At 38.5% G+C, this 15,364-nt stretch overlaps 1 protein-coding gene across 1 annotated transcript in view; it reads left to right on the forward strand.

The window, feature by feature from the left end:
- Positions 1 to 15,364, forward strand: part of LOC129729794 (uncharacterized) — a 260,740-nt gene that overhangs the window by 27,021 nt on the left and 218,355 nt on the right. The window contains exon 2 of the mRNA XM_055688618.1: positions 4,821 to 6,029. Within this exon, the coding sequence (XP_055544593.1) occupies positions 5,154 to 6,029 (876 nt within the window). The 5' untranslated portion in view covers positions 4,821 to 5,153. The remainder of the gene's footprint in view (positions 1 to 4,820; positions 6,030 to 15,364) is intronic.

Here is a 15,364-nt window from a genome sequence, read left to right on the forward strand (position 1 = left end):
CTCTCTTCTTCTCTCTTTTTTTCTCTCTCTCTTCCTATCTCAATTTTTCTTTTTCTCTTTCTCTCTCGTTCTTTTTCTCCCTCTTTCTTTCTTTCTTCCATTCTCTTTCTCTCTTTTTATCTCTCTCTTTCTCTCTTTTTATCTCTCTATTCATCTCTCTCTTTCTCTATTTTTATCTCTCTCTTTCTCTCTCTTTCTCTCTTTTCATCTCCCTCTTACTCTCATTCTCTCTCTGTCTCTTTTTACTTCTCTCTCTTTCTCTCTCTCTCTGTCTCTTGTTACTTCTCTCTCTCTCTTTCTCCTTCCCTCTCTGTTTCTTTTTACTTCTCTCTCTCTTTCTCATTTCTCTCTTTCTCTCTCTCTGTTCGTTTCTCCCTCTCTCTCACACACTTTTCTCTCTCTCTCCTTTTCTCCTTTCTCCCTTTCTCTCTCTCTCTCTTTTCGTTCCTTTCTCTCTCTCTCTCTCACACACATTTTTCTCTCTCTCTCCTTCTATCTCTCTCATTCTCTCTCCTTCTCTCTCTTTCTTTCTCTCTCTCTCTTCCTCTCTCTCTCTTTCCCTCTTAACCTTTCTCTATCTATCTTTATTTCTCTCTATCTCTCTCTCTATCTTTCTCTCTTTCTCTTCAACTTGGTCGCTGAAACTTAACCCATTAATTCCATGGTTTACCTACAAACGGCCGAAACACGAACGGCCGAATCACAAACGGCTGAATTTCAAACGGTCGAAATAACAAACGGCCGAACCACAAAAGGCCGAATCATTCGAAAAGCCGAAAAATCATTGATAATTAATGTTGTTTCAAATGAAACCCGAAATTATCCACCTAGCGGTGAAACCCAGCCTCTTTCAATCGATTTTATTATTTGTTAAAATAGATTTACACGATTTCTATAATTTCGGGTGAATTTCTTTTTCAATCTAAATAACAAATTTTTGGTAGCCAACAGTACAACTATACCGAACATTTATATACATTGTGTGAATGTAAGTCACATATAAACTTATATTAACACATACACACGAAAATAACATGTAATAAATAAGAAATTGATCTTGGTATAATCGAAATGTCACTGTACTTATTTATAGGTCAGAATCGTTTATATATAGACTCGATTATACATAGACTCGATGATATATGGACTCGATTATGTACCATTTTAGGTTCGATTATTTATTGCAGGAATTTTTTTCTTTATTTTAAATATGACTTATCTAAAGCTGAAATGTTGTAAGAAAACGTCCATAAAATACATAATGCTTGAGGAGAATTTTGGCTATTTGGTTCAATAAAGTATTACCACCCATGCGAAAAAATTGAAAATTGATTTTGTTAAAAAATTAATGCAACACACTCTTAGCCTTCGGGCAACTCGATTGTCCGGGGCGCATGCTGTCCTTACTCGCTACCGCTCGTTCGGACGTAAACTAATAAAGTAATCCGGGCAATCCAGTAGATCAGTTGTTTGCATGCGAGAGGCCGTCGCTTCCGACGGCGGGTCGGCGGCCGACTCGGCCATTGGACACCGCGGCGGCTTAGGGCCGCCTTGGTTCCTTGCCCTCGATTATGCGGCAGAGCCGCATTCATATCTTTTGGAAACAGAAGGTTCAACGAAAAAACTAGTTATTTTACACATTTAAGGCAAGTTTTCCATTTTTTATTCATTTTTTGATGTTGCTCAAAAAGTATGCAGTATGAAATAGCTGTAACAAAAAAAATGACAAATTAAAATAAAATTCGGCCTTTCGTGATTCGGGCGATCGAAATTTCGGCCTTTCGTTAGTATTGATATAATTCGGCCGTTTGAGATTCGGCCGTTTGTGTTTCGGCCGTTTGAAGCTATCCCAATTCCATTACCTCTTCTCCCATTCTTCATCCAATCCTACGCTCCACCAATTATTTCCACAAACCACTTTCTACTTCAAATCAGCCATCGATTCAACTTCCCACCTTCTCCATTCCCTCCTTTTCGTAACACTTTTTTACCTCATCTCTTTATATAGATAGATTTCAGAAGCTCTTTGGAGACATCCATGAATTACGTAATGTTTCAAAAAACGATCTTTTGAACTTCACCCTCAAATGTAACAAAACATAACGTCACTACCTATCGTCTCATAAAAATTACGTGATGCAGAATTTGCTTAACAAATTGCTCGTTTTGGAGTGAAATTTCCAGATTTGTTTTTGTTACATAACGCTCATATATATTTTTTTTGTGTGGTTTCATCACTGCGACCAGAGATTAGGTGTTTTCTGTTGCCCAGGTGTTTCCGCACTTCATATTATTGGCAGTAGCACTATTGAAGTAAGTGATACGCTTATCATTCATAACTGTGCTTGTTTGTAAGCTTTTACCTCTCCACTTCAAGCTTACCGCTCTACTATACCAAGCCTCTGTCCATCCTAACAATATCGCCTAGTTACAATTCCCTGTACAGAACTTACTCACGTTACTCACACCAGTTTTCTTATAATAGGGACTTATTTTTGTTAGAAGAAGAATCAACAGAAGTACTGTAGAATTCAGATTGAAGAAAGGGTACGTAGTTGGGAGCCTGAGAATAAACCAATACTAAAGTCCTTTGACAACCAAATGGCCTGTTTTTACTAAGATTCGAACCCACGACCACCTGCTTACCAAAGCGGACTCTATAACCTTGCGGCTACAGAGCTCTCTCAACGCTTAAATATCCTCCGCTCGCCGAGAGTTGTAAATCGCTTCACTGGATATTGCAACACCCAGTTTGAATATTGCAGCACCCTTTGAAGTTTAGCAGCACCGAAATGGGGTGATTTATGTAACTTTATCTTGTGATTCCGACAACCTAGAGAGATGAGATCTTCAGCAAAGTTGTTCATGGGGGTCACTGGCATTTTGGACAGTATGTTTCGTAATTCAGCCGCAACACAGTGCTATGTGTAGTTTAGAGTATTTTGAACATAATTTATCTCGTGAATCCGACCACTTAGAAAGATGCCATCTTCAGCAAAAATGTTTGGGAGATCAACGGCTTCTAAAATTTCAGTTCAGATTTCTGTTACAACGGGGAACTACGTGCATCAAGTTTTAAGTATTTTCTGCTTCAGGCGTCATATTGAATTTCAAGTTGGTGTGTTGCGGTGTCTAGAAAACAACCGAAAATAACCAAACATCACCTAATATGGGTATTTCTAGAAGGTGGATAGTATCCAGAGGTGATTTTAAATTGTTTCAGCGTCACCCCATTATTTTTAGAGAACTTTTTATTATTGTTCATGAAAATTATTGGCATAAACATTTTGAAACAGGACAGTCTATCGTAATCTTAGCGTCTATAGTTCAAAGAATTATTGAAAAGAAAAAGTTTGCTCCGAAGTTATTCCTTGCGATCACTCTTGAATGCAACTGATAGTAGTTATGTAACAAATAGTAATGTGTAGCTCTACGTCAACCTTCCGGTTGGAGCTTTGCACACTTTGTTATTTTTCGCTGAACCGATTGTAAAGGGCTCTTTTGACAACAAATTTTAGTCTGTAGAGATGTGCGTGAACTAAATTTGGATTTGGTGACACTGTCATACGGCTGCAGCAGGATAATAAATTTAATCTCGATTTTGTCAACTTATCCCTATTATGCAATGTTGAGCGGTTCTTCAGACATTGAATCAATTTGGGGTGAATAACTTTTTCTGCACAAATCGTAGCGCCTTACGGTCTTTAGTAACGTATTTCCCAGGAAATTTGCCTGCAAATATCATGTATCGATATATTTTTACATTTTTGAATTGTTGAATTGGCATTTCCACTTTATGTTATCTGTAAAATGCTAAACTTTGCTCATACATTTTTGTGACTTTGTGCTTAGTTACCGTCTCGAAACAAAAATCATAAACTTTTTATGTGTATTTGCATTGTTTCTCTTAGTTGACCCGTTTTTCATCCCCGGGCTAAACTTCGGTTCAGGCCAATGGTGTAAACTTTCTCTAAAAATAATCGCATCATGACATGATGCCGAACCAGATCCGTATTGGTTACGATTAATTAATTCACGGTTACATTTCATCATGCTTCTGTTTAAGCTTCCCCTTGTGGCTTGGAACAGGGGCCTCTATCAGCTAGACAAAGGTATTTTAAAAATGTTTTTTTTTTTTTTAACATTGGCCCTTCAATTAATCCATCTGTTGCTCTAGCTATGAACAAAGTACAAGTCGTAACCTTCTAATTTAGGGTAATTTTATTCCTGATCACCCTTTCAATTCAACCTAAGTGAAATATTGTCATATTATCAACTAGTCCAATAGCTTAGTAAGTAACTTCAAAAGGCAAGTGACCAATGACAAACAAAAAAGGCCACTAAACTTTTCTCACCCGTTTATTCAAAAAATTTACACCCATCCGGTAAATTGACTGTAGAAATTTACCAATTGCTTAGCATGATACAGCAACATATCATGCCCCAAAGTGCACATTGTGTTTTTTTTTTTCATAATCCGAAACATTTAGCGCCTCTTCACGCGCTCGACAGCCGTTAAAATAATTCATAAACCGAACAGCCAGCAAAACGAATTCAAAATTCCACCCTAACCGAAGCCCAAGCCGAATTAATAATATTCTCCACAGCTGACCAACTCCGGCCGGCCCGGTTCCGGTGCTCTTCACATTGCGCGGCAGATGTTTCCGCGGCAAGGTTGGGGGGCGGTAGGAGTCGTCGGAAGGAATTCACGGCTTCAGTTTCCATGTCGCGCAGTTTCACAACCTGCGGCTGCTTGGGAAACTTTTCCCGTTCTTCATTACGTTGTTGCTAATAGCGGATCGCTTTCTTCTCACTTTCAGATGCGGTACGGCGCAGCCCCACTGGAAATGATCTGACATCAGCGCTCCTTGCGCCAGCCATCGGAACCCCTACCTGCTGACGTTCGGCAGAAGCCGTCACAGTAAACACTCTCAACTACCGAAACCGTAAACTTGGTTTTTTCCCCCAACCCGAATCTCTTGCTTTAAAAGTCAAATTTTTAAATCAAAGATAATTGCTGACGCATTTGTTTACGCTTTCTTTTTTTCCTTTTTCCCCATTTCCCGCCAAGAGGGAAACACGAACAAAGGCTATTGTTATTCTTCTTCTCTTTTTCGCTTTTGCAAGTGCAATTCCGTCGCGTCAGTACGATAATGATAACGAGAAGAATGCGATTACCGGTGATAGCACTGCTGTGTCTGCTGCAGCTCAGTGAAACTCTAGCGTCCCCTGATCCGGATGTTGCAGGGCGATCGGCAGCAATGGTGGCGACAGAGGACGATCGAGAGCTGAAAGCGAATGATGATGGTTACGATTTTCTTTCCATTGATCAGCTGTTCATGAACAATCCCCAGTATGCTAAGCTACTAAGTGATCTTCAGTCGCACACCTTCGGCAGAAACTGGCGACGGAAGCGAGATACGGAAAACGAGGAGACTCCGGCGGAAAGTTTTCCCGAAGAACTCCCAACGAAACAGACAAACGCGACCTCTGCGGTAACTGGTCTACCGGAGATAACCGAAGTAACAAAACAGCCCGTGCAAAGTAAACAAACCGAAGAAGCGCACGATAATCATCCGGATGCGGAAGGACGAACAACTCCGCTGAAAGTGAGTAGCATCTCGTCAACAACGGCCGCAGCCAGTTCACTCGGATTTTCCGGTTCCACGGAAGCCATCCGTCCTCGGACGGAAGAGCCAACAACCAGTGCGTCACCGGTCCGTAGCAGTACTCCGCGACGACTGCTACATAAAGGTAACGTCAAGAACAAAAACAAGGGTGTCAACAAATACGCTACGTTAGGCAACAGCAACAGTAGCAGCAGTTTGACCGCTGCCAACGTCAATAAGTTCACGGTGTCCAATACGCCCCCGTCGGTCACTTCGGTTTCGTCGTCCTCACCGGCCGTCACCAGTTCGTATACGGCTGCGGCTAGTGCCGCTAGCAGTAACAGCAACATGGCAGCTGCGGCCGCCTCGGTAGCAGCCAACATGACCTCGCCAGCCGGGAGCAGCAGCAATAAAGATAAGGTAAGTTTGAGGGTTCTAGGTTAAACCAATGCCCCAGAAAGTAATTTCTGAGAATTTTTGAATCTAAAAAGTATACTGTTTATCTTCTCTGCCTGGGATTAAAGTGAACATAACCTCACACAATTTCACGGAAAGTATGTCAAGTTTCATTCTGGGAGCAAGAATGCTCAAGAGTAGTGCTATTTTAAACGTATTTCGATGTTTTTTCACAAAAAAAGTGGTTACCATTGTTATTTTTTTTTAGTTCAAATTGAACTTTTTTAACCACTCTTCAGTTCGTTCTTTGCCATCAACTCTCAATCTGCCTTAGTTTTCGAGAAATTTCAATTTTATTGCAGCATGTTTGAAGGTTTGAGTGCCAGCTTTATATAAATGCAATTTTTTTTTCTTTAAGAGAGGCTTTCAGCCTTTGGCTGGTTCGCTTCTAAGAATAAATGCAGGTTCTCCACTTAACATGCAGCATTAAAATTCTGATTTCTCGATAACTGAAGCAGATGGAGAGTTAGTGTCGAACTGGAAGGCGATTTAAACCGTATAATTTTCGTAAAGAAAACAATAAGGTTAACCACGCATTTCTATGAGAAAACATTAAAAGACTTCCAGAATGTTATTTGTCACATTTATTTTATTATGAAGAAGCTGTAGGTGTCTAGTACAAAGTTTTCTCAGCTTTCCAATGAAACGAAAGGGATCGCTCTTGTACATAGAAATTGCTGGTAAAGACTCGAAGTTAGAACCACTTTATGAAAGAGTATCCAAAAAACTTCAAATTTAAATTACTCCCAGTAGATTACCGTTGGAGCTTATGCGTTGAGGATTTTATTCATCAAAAGTAGCACTTTATTAGCCCCTGAAATATTCTCAATAAGGAACCAATCACCCTGTATACTATCAAGAATATTCTCATGATAATGTTATTGAAATGAAATATTTTTCATTGTCATTTACAATGAGCAGTAACGGTACCCGAGCAAACAGAGTTGAAACATTTCATAAATTTCAATGTTTTTGATGTGATGAATTGCAAAAATGCAGTGTGGTTTTATAGTTTCTAAAATCTTTATAAGATTACGAGCAAAACGCTTCACAGTGTAACATTTTGCTTGAATGAATAGATTTTGAAGTGCTGTTCAAAACATCGACACAACTCACGAGTGAAGTAAAAGGCTTGGAACTAGGGGCAAGACACTCTTCATATTTATCGTTACAATTTTGTGCACCTCTCTATCTTTATCATAACTTTTTGATGTCATATTATCGGTGGCGTGATGGTGTGATTGGGGTGACAGATAAACGATAAATATCAAAATATATCAACCAACAAAGTTTTCTGACAGCTCAGTCACGCACACTGAATTCGGGTTTTTTCGCCTCATAAATGACTCTTGCTTTACTCTACTGGGGTTAAGGAAATCGAAATATGTAGTCTTTTTTGAGTTGCTCGGTACTGGAAATCAAATATTCATTTTGTAAATCATACAACCCGCGCAGGAATAAATTCACTTTCAAGTCAGCGGAAGAAAATAAAAGTTTCGCAGTCAATGCAGACATTTTGACAGCACTTTGCTAGCCTAATTTTCCATCCAACTTACACGGTGTAAAGTGGACCAATACATGCACGATTGAAAGGTCTATATCGTGTAATATTATCGACATATTTTTCATGATATCTAGCCTCTAGGCTTGGATTTTTGATTCATCAAACATTTGAGTTAAATTTACTGTAACTTTTTATAAAAGATTAAATTAAGAAAAATCGAGAAGCTAAATGTGAATTTTCAACCTTAACTGGAATTCTGCTTACTTTATTAAATGTTATATCTGTTCAGTAACTTTTGAGTTCAATTTTTGCTTTTTGTGTTGCTAGCAATTGATATGGATAAGTTGGGCACTGACTAAATGACTGAAAATATTAACTGATCGATGCACCTTCATGAATCTGGTCAATTGAAAATATCATTGAACTATAACCAATTGAAAAGACATATGATTTGTTCAAAACGTTCAACTATGACTCTGATTTTATTCATACGCATTCCGTTCAACGTTACTGGCACCAGCGTTAGTTAATTCTGTGGCAAAAACATCACAAATGGCTTTTAGGGATGGCCCATCGTTTATTCGTACCGGCTTACGAAAATGAACTGCAATTTTTTGAGTGCCCCAAAACTGATCGTTTGCCCGAAAGCAAGGTTTACCGAAAAAGTACGTTTTTTGTGTGTATGATACATATTCTGACTTCGATCTCTGTCAATGTATTCATTGTACAACTGTTGCGTTATGCTTTTCACACATTCTTCGTGCGATATCAGATCAGAGCAATCATTGTGCGTTTTGAAAGGAAACATAGGTTAAATAAAGCTTGATGGTTCCAGAGCAGCTTTCTGGAAGAAAGCAGTCTTCTGTGACTTCATATATCCCTCCCCCCCCCCCTCGGGGACAAAACCCCGACGATAAAACATACATAAAAAAATTAAAATTATGAATTGATGAACAAACAAAACAAAAGAGTAAAAAAAATCGCAAGCTATAAAAAATGAAAACAAAAAAAAATAAAAGTGAAAAATAAAAATCAGAAAGGCAAAAAGTAGACTAAAAATGAAAATATGAAAAACAAGATAATAAATACATTGGCTCCAGTTAGAATGATATTTTTATTATTATTAGTAACAGAATTCAAACAAACGACAGAAACATACAAAACATTAATAAGTTAGGATAAACATTATATGAAAAATATATTCCTGAAACTGAGCGAAAATATAAATAGACATTTAATACTTTAACAATAAATTAAAAAGTGCCCCAAAGTGACAGAATGAATCGAAAAAACATGATAAACACTAGAAACAAATTTTAAAACGTATCACAGATTGTCTTTTTAATAAAATTTAATTAGGTTTAAAAATCGTTTTTTTATTCGATTTTTGTCAAAATAATAGTATACAAATGAACAATCAATTGACAAAAACAATGCTGAAATGAAAACGAAAAATGAATAACTTTAAAATATATGACAAATCTTAGCAACATTTTACTAGAAAAATATGATCTCTAATACAAACGAATTAGTATTGGTTTTTTAATCATCGAAAAATTGCGTTGTTGTTATCGCTGTCAAGGTTTTGGCTAGTGACAGCAGAACATATTAACTTATGCAATTATCATTTGGAGCATTTTAAAATGATTTCAATAGTCACGTTTATTTGACTTAGCATCAATTTGGATTGTTCTTTATCGATGACACGGGATGATTTCAGTTCTTTTGTTGTACTACGCACACACAGCAAGCAAGTAAACAAGGCTGAAAGCAAACGCGACGCGACAGACTCGGACAATATTTCTAACATGTCCGGACATGTTTAGCAATAATGTGCAGTACTACACTACCGGTTGGTCCATCTACTCTGGAATGCTATGCTATACTCAGCAGCTACTCTGCTGGCTGCGTGCACAGAACAGATATGCAACTTCGAACAAAACTCTGCAGCAAATCGGTGCCCAAGCTTTCGCATTCATTTTTTGCTGTTCCATCCTACATTGATTTTACAGTGCATTGTCGAACAGTTCGCTCCAATAGTTTGAACATGCCCAAAAAAATTATTTTTTTTTGCTTCAATGACCAGGCAAAAAGGTGATCTTGAATAGTTGAATCTATCAAAATCAAGTCAAGACAGGACCGCATTCAAGAGATCTTTAGGGGGTTATATACCTTTTTAGTTTTCAAGAAAGCGGAAAAATTTTTATTACATTATCTTCAAATACAACATCTTGAGAACATTTTCACAAATTTTCATAAAGATCTGAGCAATAGGAAGAAAGTTAGAGCGATTTGCAACGCGCCTCGCTACGGCCGCATAAGCTAAACTTGAATGCGTTCTCTCCACCGCTAGATGTCGATATTTAAAATAAAGAGATTTTGTTTCATTTTTGGTCTTTAGTTGAACAGATGTGCTGCGTGTCGAGCTAGTTTCCAGTAATATTCAATCTTCTTCAGTCCTCTCGTTGCAGTGATCGATTATTCAATGGAGACTACATTTCTGTAAGCTAGAACTTTTTAACGTAACTATTGACAGTTAAATTTGCAATGTGCGTGTCGCAAAAAAAAATCGTAAACTAGAGAATGGCAAGGACAGTAAAACATTTTCGATAGTTGCACCGGCTACGGTTGAGAAATGAACACATAAAAAAACAAGAACTCAATTATATACTTTTTGCGTAGTTGTTATCACTATCACGAAGGTTTTGGCGAATGACAGAAAAATATATTGAGCAAAACCAAAGCATTTCTCTCAATAGAGAAAAGTTTGCTTGGTTAAGCTCATCATTTTGGATTGCCATTTATCATTGACAGGCCCGGATTTGAGGGGGGGCAAAAAGGGCAAATACCCCGGGCCTCCCGATTGAAGTGGCCCCCCTAATCCTGGGGCGACCTTTTTTTTTTGCTCGTCACTTTCCAGAACGTTACCTCTAAATGTTTTAAGAAAAGAGGGCCTCACAGACAAATTTGCCCCGGGCCTCCCAACGTCTAAATCCGGCCCTGATGATTGACACAAGATGGTTCTAGTTCTCTTATTGTTCTCCGCACACCCTTCACATGCAAACAAACAAGACAACTACGAACGCTACGGCTGAAAGTATTGCTAAAATGTCGGGACATGCTCAGCAATGATGTGCAGTCCAGCGGTTGGTCCGTCTGCTGTGGAACTCGGAATTCCGGTTAAGAAAAGGAAAATAACGGTTGCGAAAACCGTTAAAAAGCAAAGCAATATAAAAAAATCAATTATTGATTACCAAATTTCATAATTTATGATAGAATTTTATTCGACTTACTATTGGTTATTACAAATGAACTTCGGTAAAATTGATTAAAAGTGCATTTTTTTATCGCAGTAAATCACAAATAATATTGTTGGGGTTAAAAATAGCCCTATTCTATCTTCGGCAAAGTTATTACCCATACACATTTCCATCTTCTAACATAGTTAAAATCAGCTTCTCAGTCGGCTGCGAGTTCGCGCCAGTTTCCAGTAAGATTCAATCGTCCTCTCACTAATACAGTAATCGGTTATACAATAAAAACCAAATTTCTGCAAGCTGGAGCTTTTATATGTGACTACTGAAAGTTGAAATTCCTGTAGCTGTGGTGTGTGTACTATAACGAGTAAAACAACAACAACAACAACAAATCGTTTTCACAGTCAGAGTCGGTTGTGTACTTTAGTGTTGCCTGTGTTGGGGGAGAAAGGGAATGATTGGTTGCTCGGTATGATTGAGGCAATCAATGTTATTTTTCATTTTTTGAATAGTGTATCTCAATCAATTGGTTGTTTTTGTTACAACAATTCAACCGTTAGAGTACTTTTAACGCAAAAACTTCGATAATGTGATAAGAAATCACTGATATATAAGCGCTTAAACCCTGATCTCTTTTTCCATGGTTCATGGCATGGAATTTTGGAAAAACTTGTCAAATTTATTCACTGCAATAATCATAATATGTTATAACTAGATAAACATTTCAAAAGGTCCTATCTGCTTTCATCGTTTTTTCCGGAGCGTCTTTTCATTTTGGTAATGTTTCAGCTTTAGTAACTCTCCCAAATGGGATTTTTGTTCAGAAGGTTAGAGTGATCCCTCCGCTATCAACTTTTGCAAATAACGTGTCATTTGATAAGTTGTGGTGATTGAATGAAAGTGGTCGATCAAAAAATCGATCAGAGCAGATAGAACCTTTTGAAATGTTTCTCTAGATAACAATTATTATAGTGGACTCAATCTGTTGGGGCAATTAGGAAGATTGAAGTGATTTACAGCTTGAGAATACTTGAAAATGAATATTAAAACGTGTTGGGGTTCCACAAATATCAATTCTATGTCCACGTTTCTTTGATTTATTTCGCAATAAATTATTGATTGGAAATCACATTCAGATCAAGCGAATAATATCCAAGTTGGAAATTTTTACGTATCAGAACTACCATTCAAAATAGCAGACTTGCCTATAAATTCCGATTAATTGTGACGGTGCAAATTTCATTATTTTAATAGCAAAAAAGCAGTATTTTTCTCATTACAACCAAACAGATTATATGTATAAATTAAGTTTTAGATGGTGACTCAAGCAAACAAGCGTCCTGCGACACTTCCATGTTCAATTCTAAGAATTAACTAATTTATAAACAACCCATCGGCAACAGCAGAAATTAGTATATATTATCTTCCATCTAATCACCATCCCGAGGGCCCTTAATAGGGCTTCCCTATTGGGAAGGGCAAAATTATCACCGAAGCAAATCTTCCTCCGTTCTATCTTCAACTGCCATTTTGCTCTCTTGCACATCGACATCGACACTACCGCACTTCTATTCTTACTACGGACAGATTGGCCGCGCATGTCCGAAGGCACACAGACTCCGTTTTAAAATTACCAGTTATGCTCCGGAGACACGCTGAACTAATAAATCCACTGGCGGCCAGGGAGAGTATGACGGAGGGCGGGTTGCGGTTGTGGTGCCGCGGTTGCGGTTCGATGTTGATAAATCCTGCACGGTGGCAGGCCGCGCGCTGGTCCATAGTTTCGGGCGATGCTGGATTGCTCCCGCCATGGTTCATCCGTGCGACTGACACCGGGAACTACATAATAGATGCTCGGAACGGGTTCCCAACAGGGCAGCCAATTTGTGTGTCGAACAAGCGAGCGATGCAAATATCGTACGGGGTCCATCAGACAGTGGCCTCCCGACAGGCAGCGTGTAGAACAAGAACTAGAAGCACCGAACGCTTCCTGTTGTGAATAAAATGATTTAGGAGCGAAATTGCTGCTGCCCGTATGCCCTTTGTGCAGAGCCGTAACGGTAGATAATTTGATTAGAAAACGAAGCGAAAATGGTTCTCGTCTCGCCCTACTGACAATAATCGGCACGAGGCGTTCAAAGGTGAGAGATTTCGAAGACCAGGAAGGGAACCCAGCGCGAGCACAATTGAATGGAAGAAGTTCGTAAACGAAATCACCCAGGAAGATCTTGATAGTTTTGTGCGAGATTGGATTGCGCATTCCCGAGGAGAGGATGCCCACTTTTGCAGCTTTATCTCGCGATAAAAACTTCGCGAAATTGCAACAAAACGGTACTTTAGCGCAAACTGGGCACGGAAATTACCACAGCATCGTTTATTACCTGCTGACAATGAAATAAGAATGAAGATTTTAAGTGCTTCCTGGGATTTCATGGATGTCTTTTGTTTCAAATGAATCAAACCTTCTCCAGCAAAGTGAGTGTACAAACTTCCTTACAATGCAATGTAATGAAGAATGAATATTATTCACTCGAACAAACAGCTGCTGTTCACATTCCGCATCGATCAAAACAACTCAACAGATTCCGTGGGTAGACGACCGTTCGGAAAAACTGGGCCACAACTAATAGCCTCCTTTTTAAGGGGTTTTCCTCTGCCCCGGACAGAAACCTTTCGGATCGCTTAGCTTAATTTACAACGACCGATTTGGCTGAGCTGAGGCAATGCAAAAGAATGACTTTTGAATAGACTCGCGACATACATCGCCGAAGGGGCCAAAGGGACGACGCTATATAAGACAGGCCCTTCAATATCTCGAATTATCTATCCATCGGGGCGTGCCACTTGGCATAGATTTTGAGAAGGTAACCGTTGCACTGCTTCCGCACAGACCCATCTGTCAAGATGGTAGCTTATGGAATTTCAGATTCTATTCAATTATCCAGGCTGCTTTCCTTCCGCTCGCCCGCCCGATCGAAGCTGATCCGTTTCACACCGATTATCGCTGCTACCAAGCCGAAGTATTTACCTAGAGTGTTAGTGAAAAAAAACCCTTAATCATCACGCTGCAATCGACACCTTCTTTTTACTCTAGACCTAATAGCAGTAATATGCACTGCTTGAGGTGTAAGTTTACTTCTCGGATGCCATCATCATCACCCCACGCCCCATTGGCGAACATCGGCCACTAACGGTTCTACTCGAGATGAGCACACTTCTGGCGACTGCTCCGGCTGAAAACTGTCCGATCCGGTAAGAGCAAACCAGCGAAACGGCAATATTTTTATGGCTTGGAATGTTATGTTCATAGCAGTGGCGATTGGAATGGTGCGGCAAATTGCCGACCAGCGGAAGTCGCAGCAAATTGGCTACTTTGTTGGTGGTAAGAATTCGGTTTTGGGCTAGGAACTCGGTGGCAGATGCGGGCACTGAATAGGAATAGCTCATGACTCCAGTACCGCAAAGTTTATCAAAATTACTTTGAAAATACGCTGATAGAAAAAGCCTAGTAATTTTCTACTGGAAATTATATAAAACCCAAATTCAATCAAGTATTATCCTTATCAATTCCCTTATTTTGTAGATTCATTCTTGGTAAGCAACAACCAAATATTGATTATGTAATTTTTTGCAAGGCACATACAAAATTTGGATTCGGACGTCTTTGTCTGTGGTTTTCTCCGGCAGATTTTTGCATAAGATTGCTGCAGAAAACCTGCCGAAGAAAACCACTGACTTAGACGTTCGATAGCCTATTACGATTATTATTTTTCAATAATACAAACAGTTTTTTTTAAAAACACGATTAATATGAGTGAAACAACATCCTATGAAACGAAATATTAACGCTTAAACAAATTGCCTTGCAAATATTACAATTTTCTATAACGTTTTATCAACTAATAGCCTATTCAACTTTTTCATACATTCCTAATGTTTTGCTGACATATTTTTGATATTTTTGCTCATCTTTTGTTAGTTTGTTATTTTCAACATTGTTGATGTTTTTGATTTGATTTTTGATTATACCTTTGGCATACCTTACACTATTGACATTTGTGACATTTTTTAGCTTATTTAATAATAATATCACATTTTTGACATCTACAATATTTTTGTCATATTTATCATTGATGACCTTTTTGAAGTTTTTATTATTTCTATCATTATTAACCCATTCACCGCGGCTGATGCCATATGGAATCACCTGACTTATAAACTTTGATGACAGTTTAACAACTATATTTGGAACTTCAACAATGAAAGTGTTCTTAGCAGCCAGAGAACAGATTGACCTTCAACATGCAATATTGTTTTGTGCCAATTATGCATGCGGTTGCTGAGTAATAAGAGTTCGAATGTCATTTTTCGATGTAAAAACTGATTTCTCTCCGCGGTGATAGGGTTAATAAACACGTTTGACTGAAAAAATATTTTCAGTTCCCCATAGGATTGGGAATTTCTAATATTTCCACAGTCAAAACGGTTTGAATGATTGATATAGTATCTTCGGCAAAGTTGTAGGTAATAATTTTGTA

The sequence above is a fragment of the Wyeomyia smithii genome, chromosome 3, assembly GCF_029784165.1.
Source record: "Wyeomyia smithii strain HCP4-BCI-WySm-NY-G18 chromosome 3, ASM2978416v1, whole genome shotgun sequence".
Lineage (NCBI taxonomy): Eukaryota > Metazoa > Arthropoda > Insecta > Diptera > Culicidae > Wyeomyia > Wyeomyia smithii.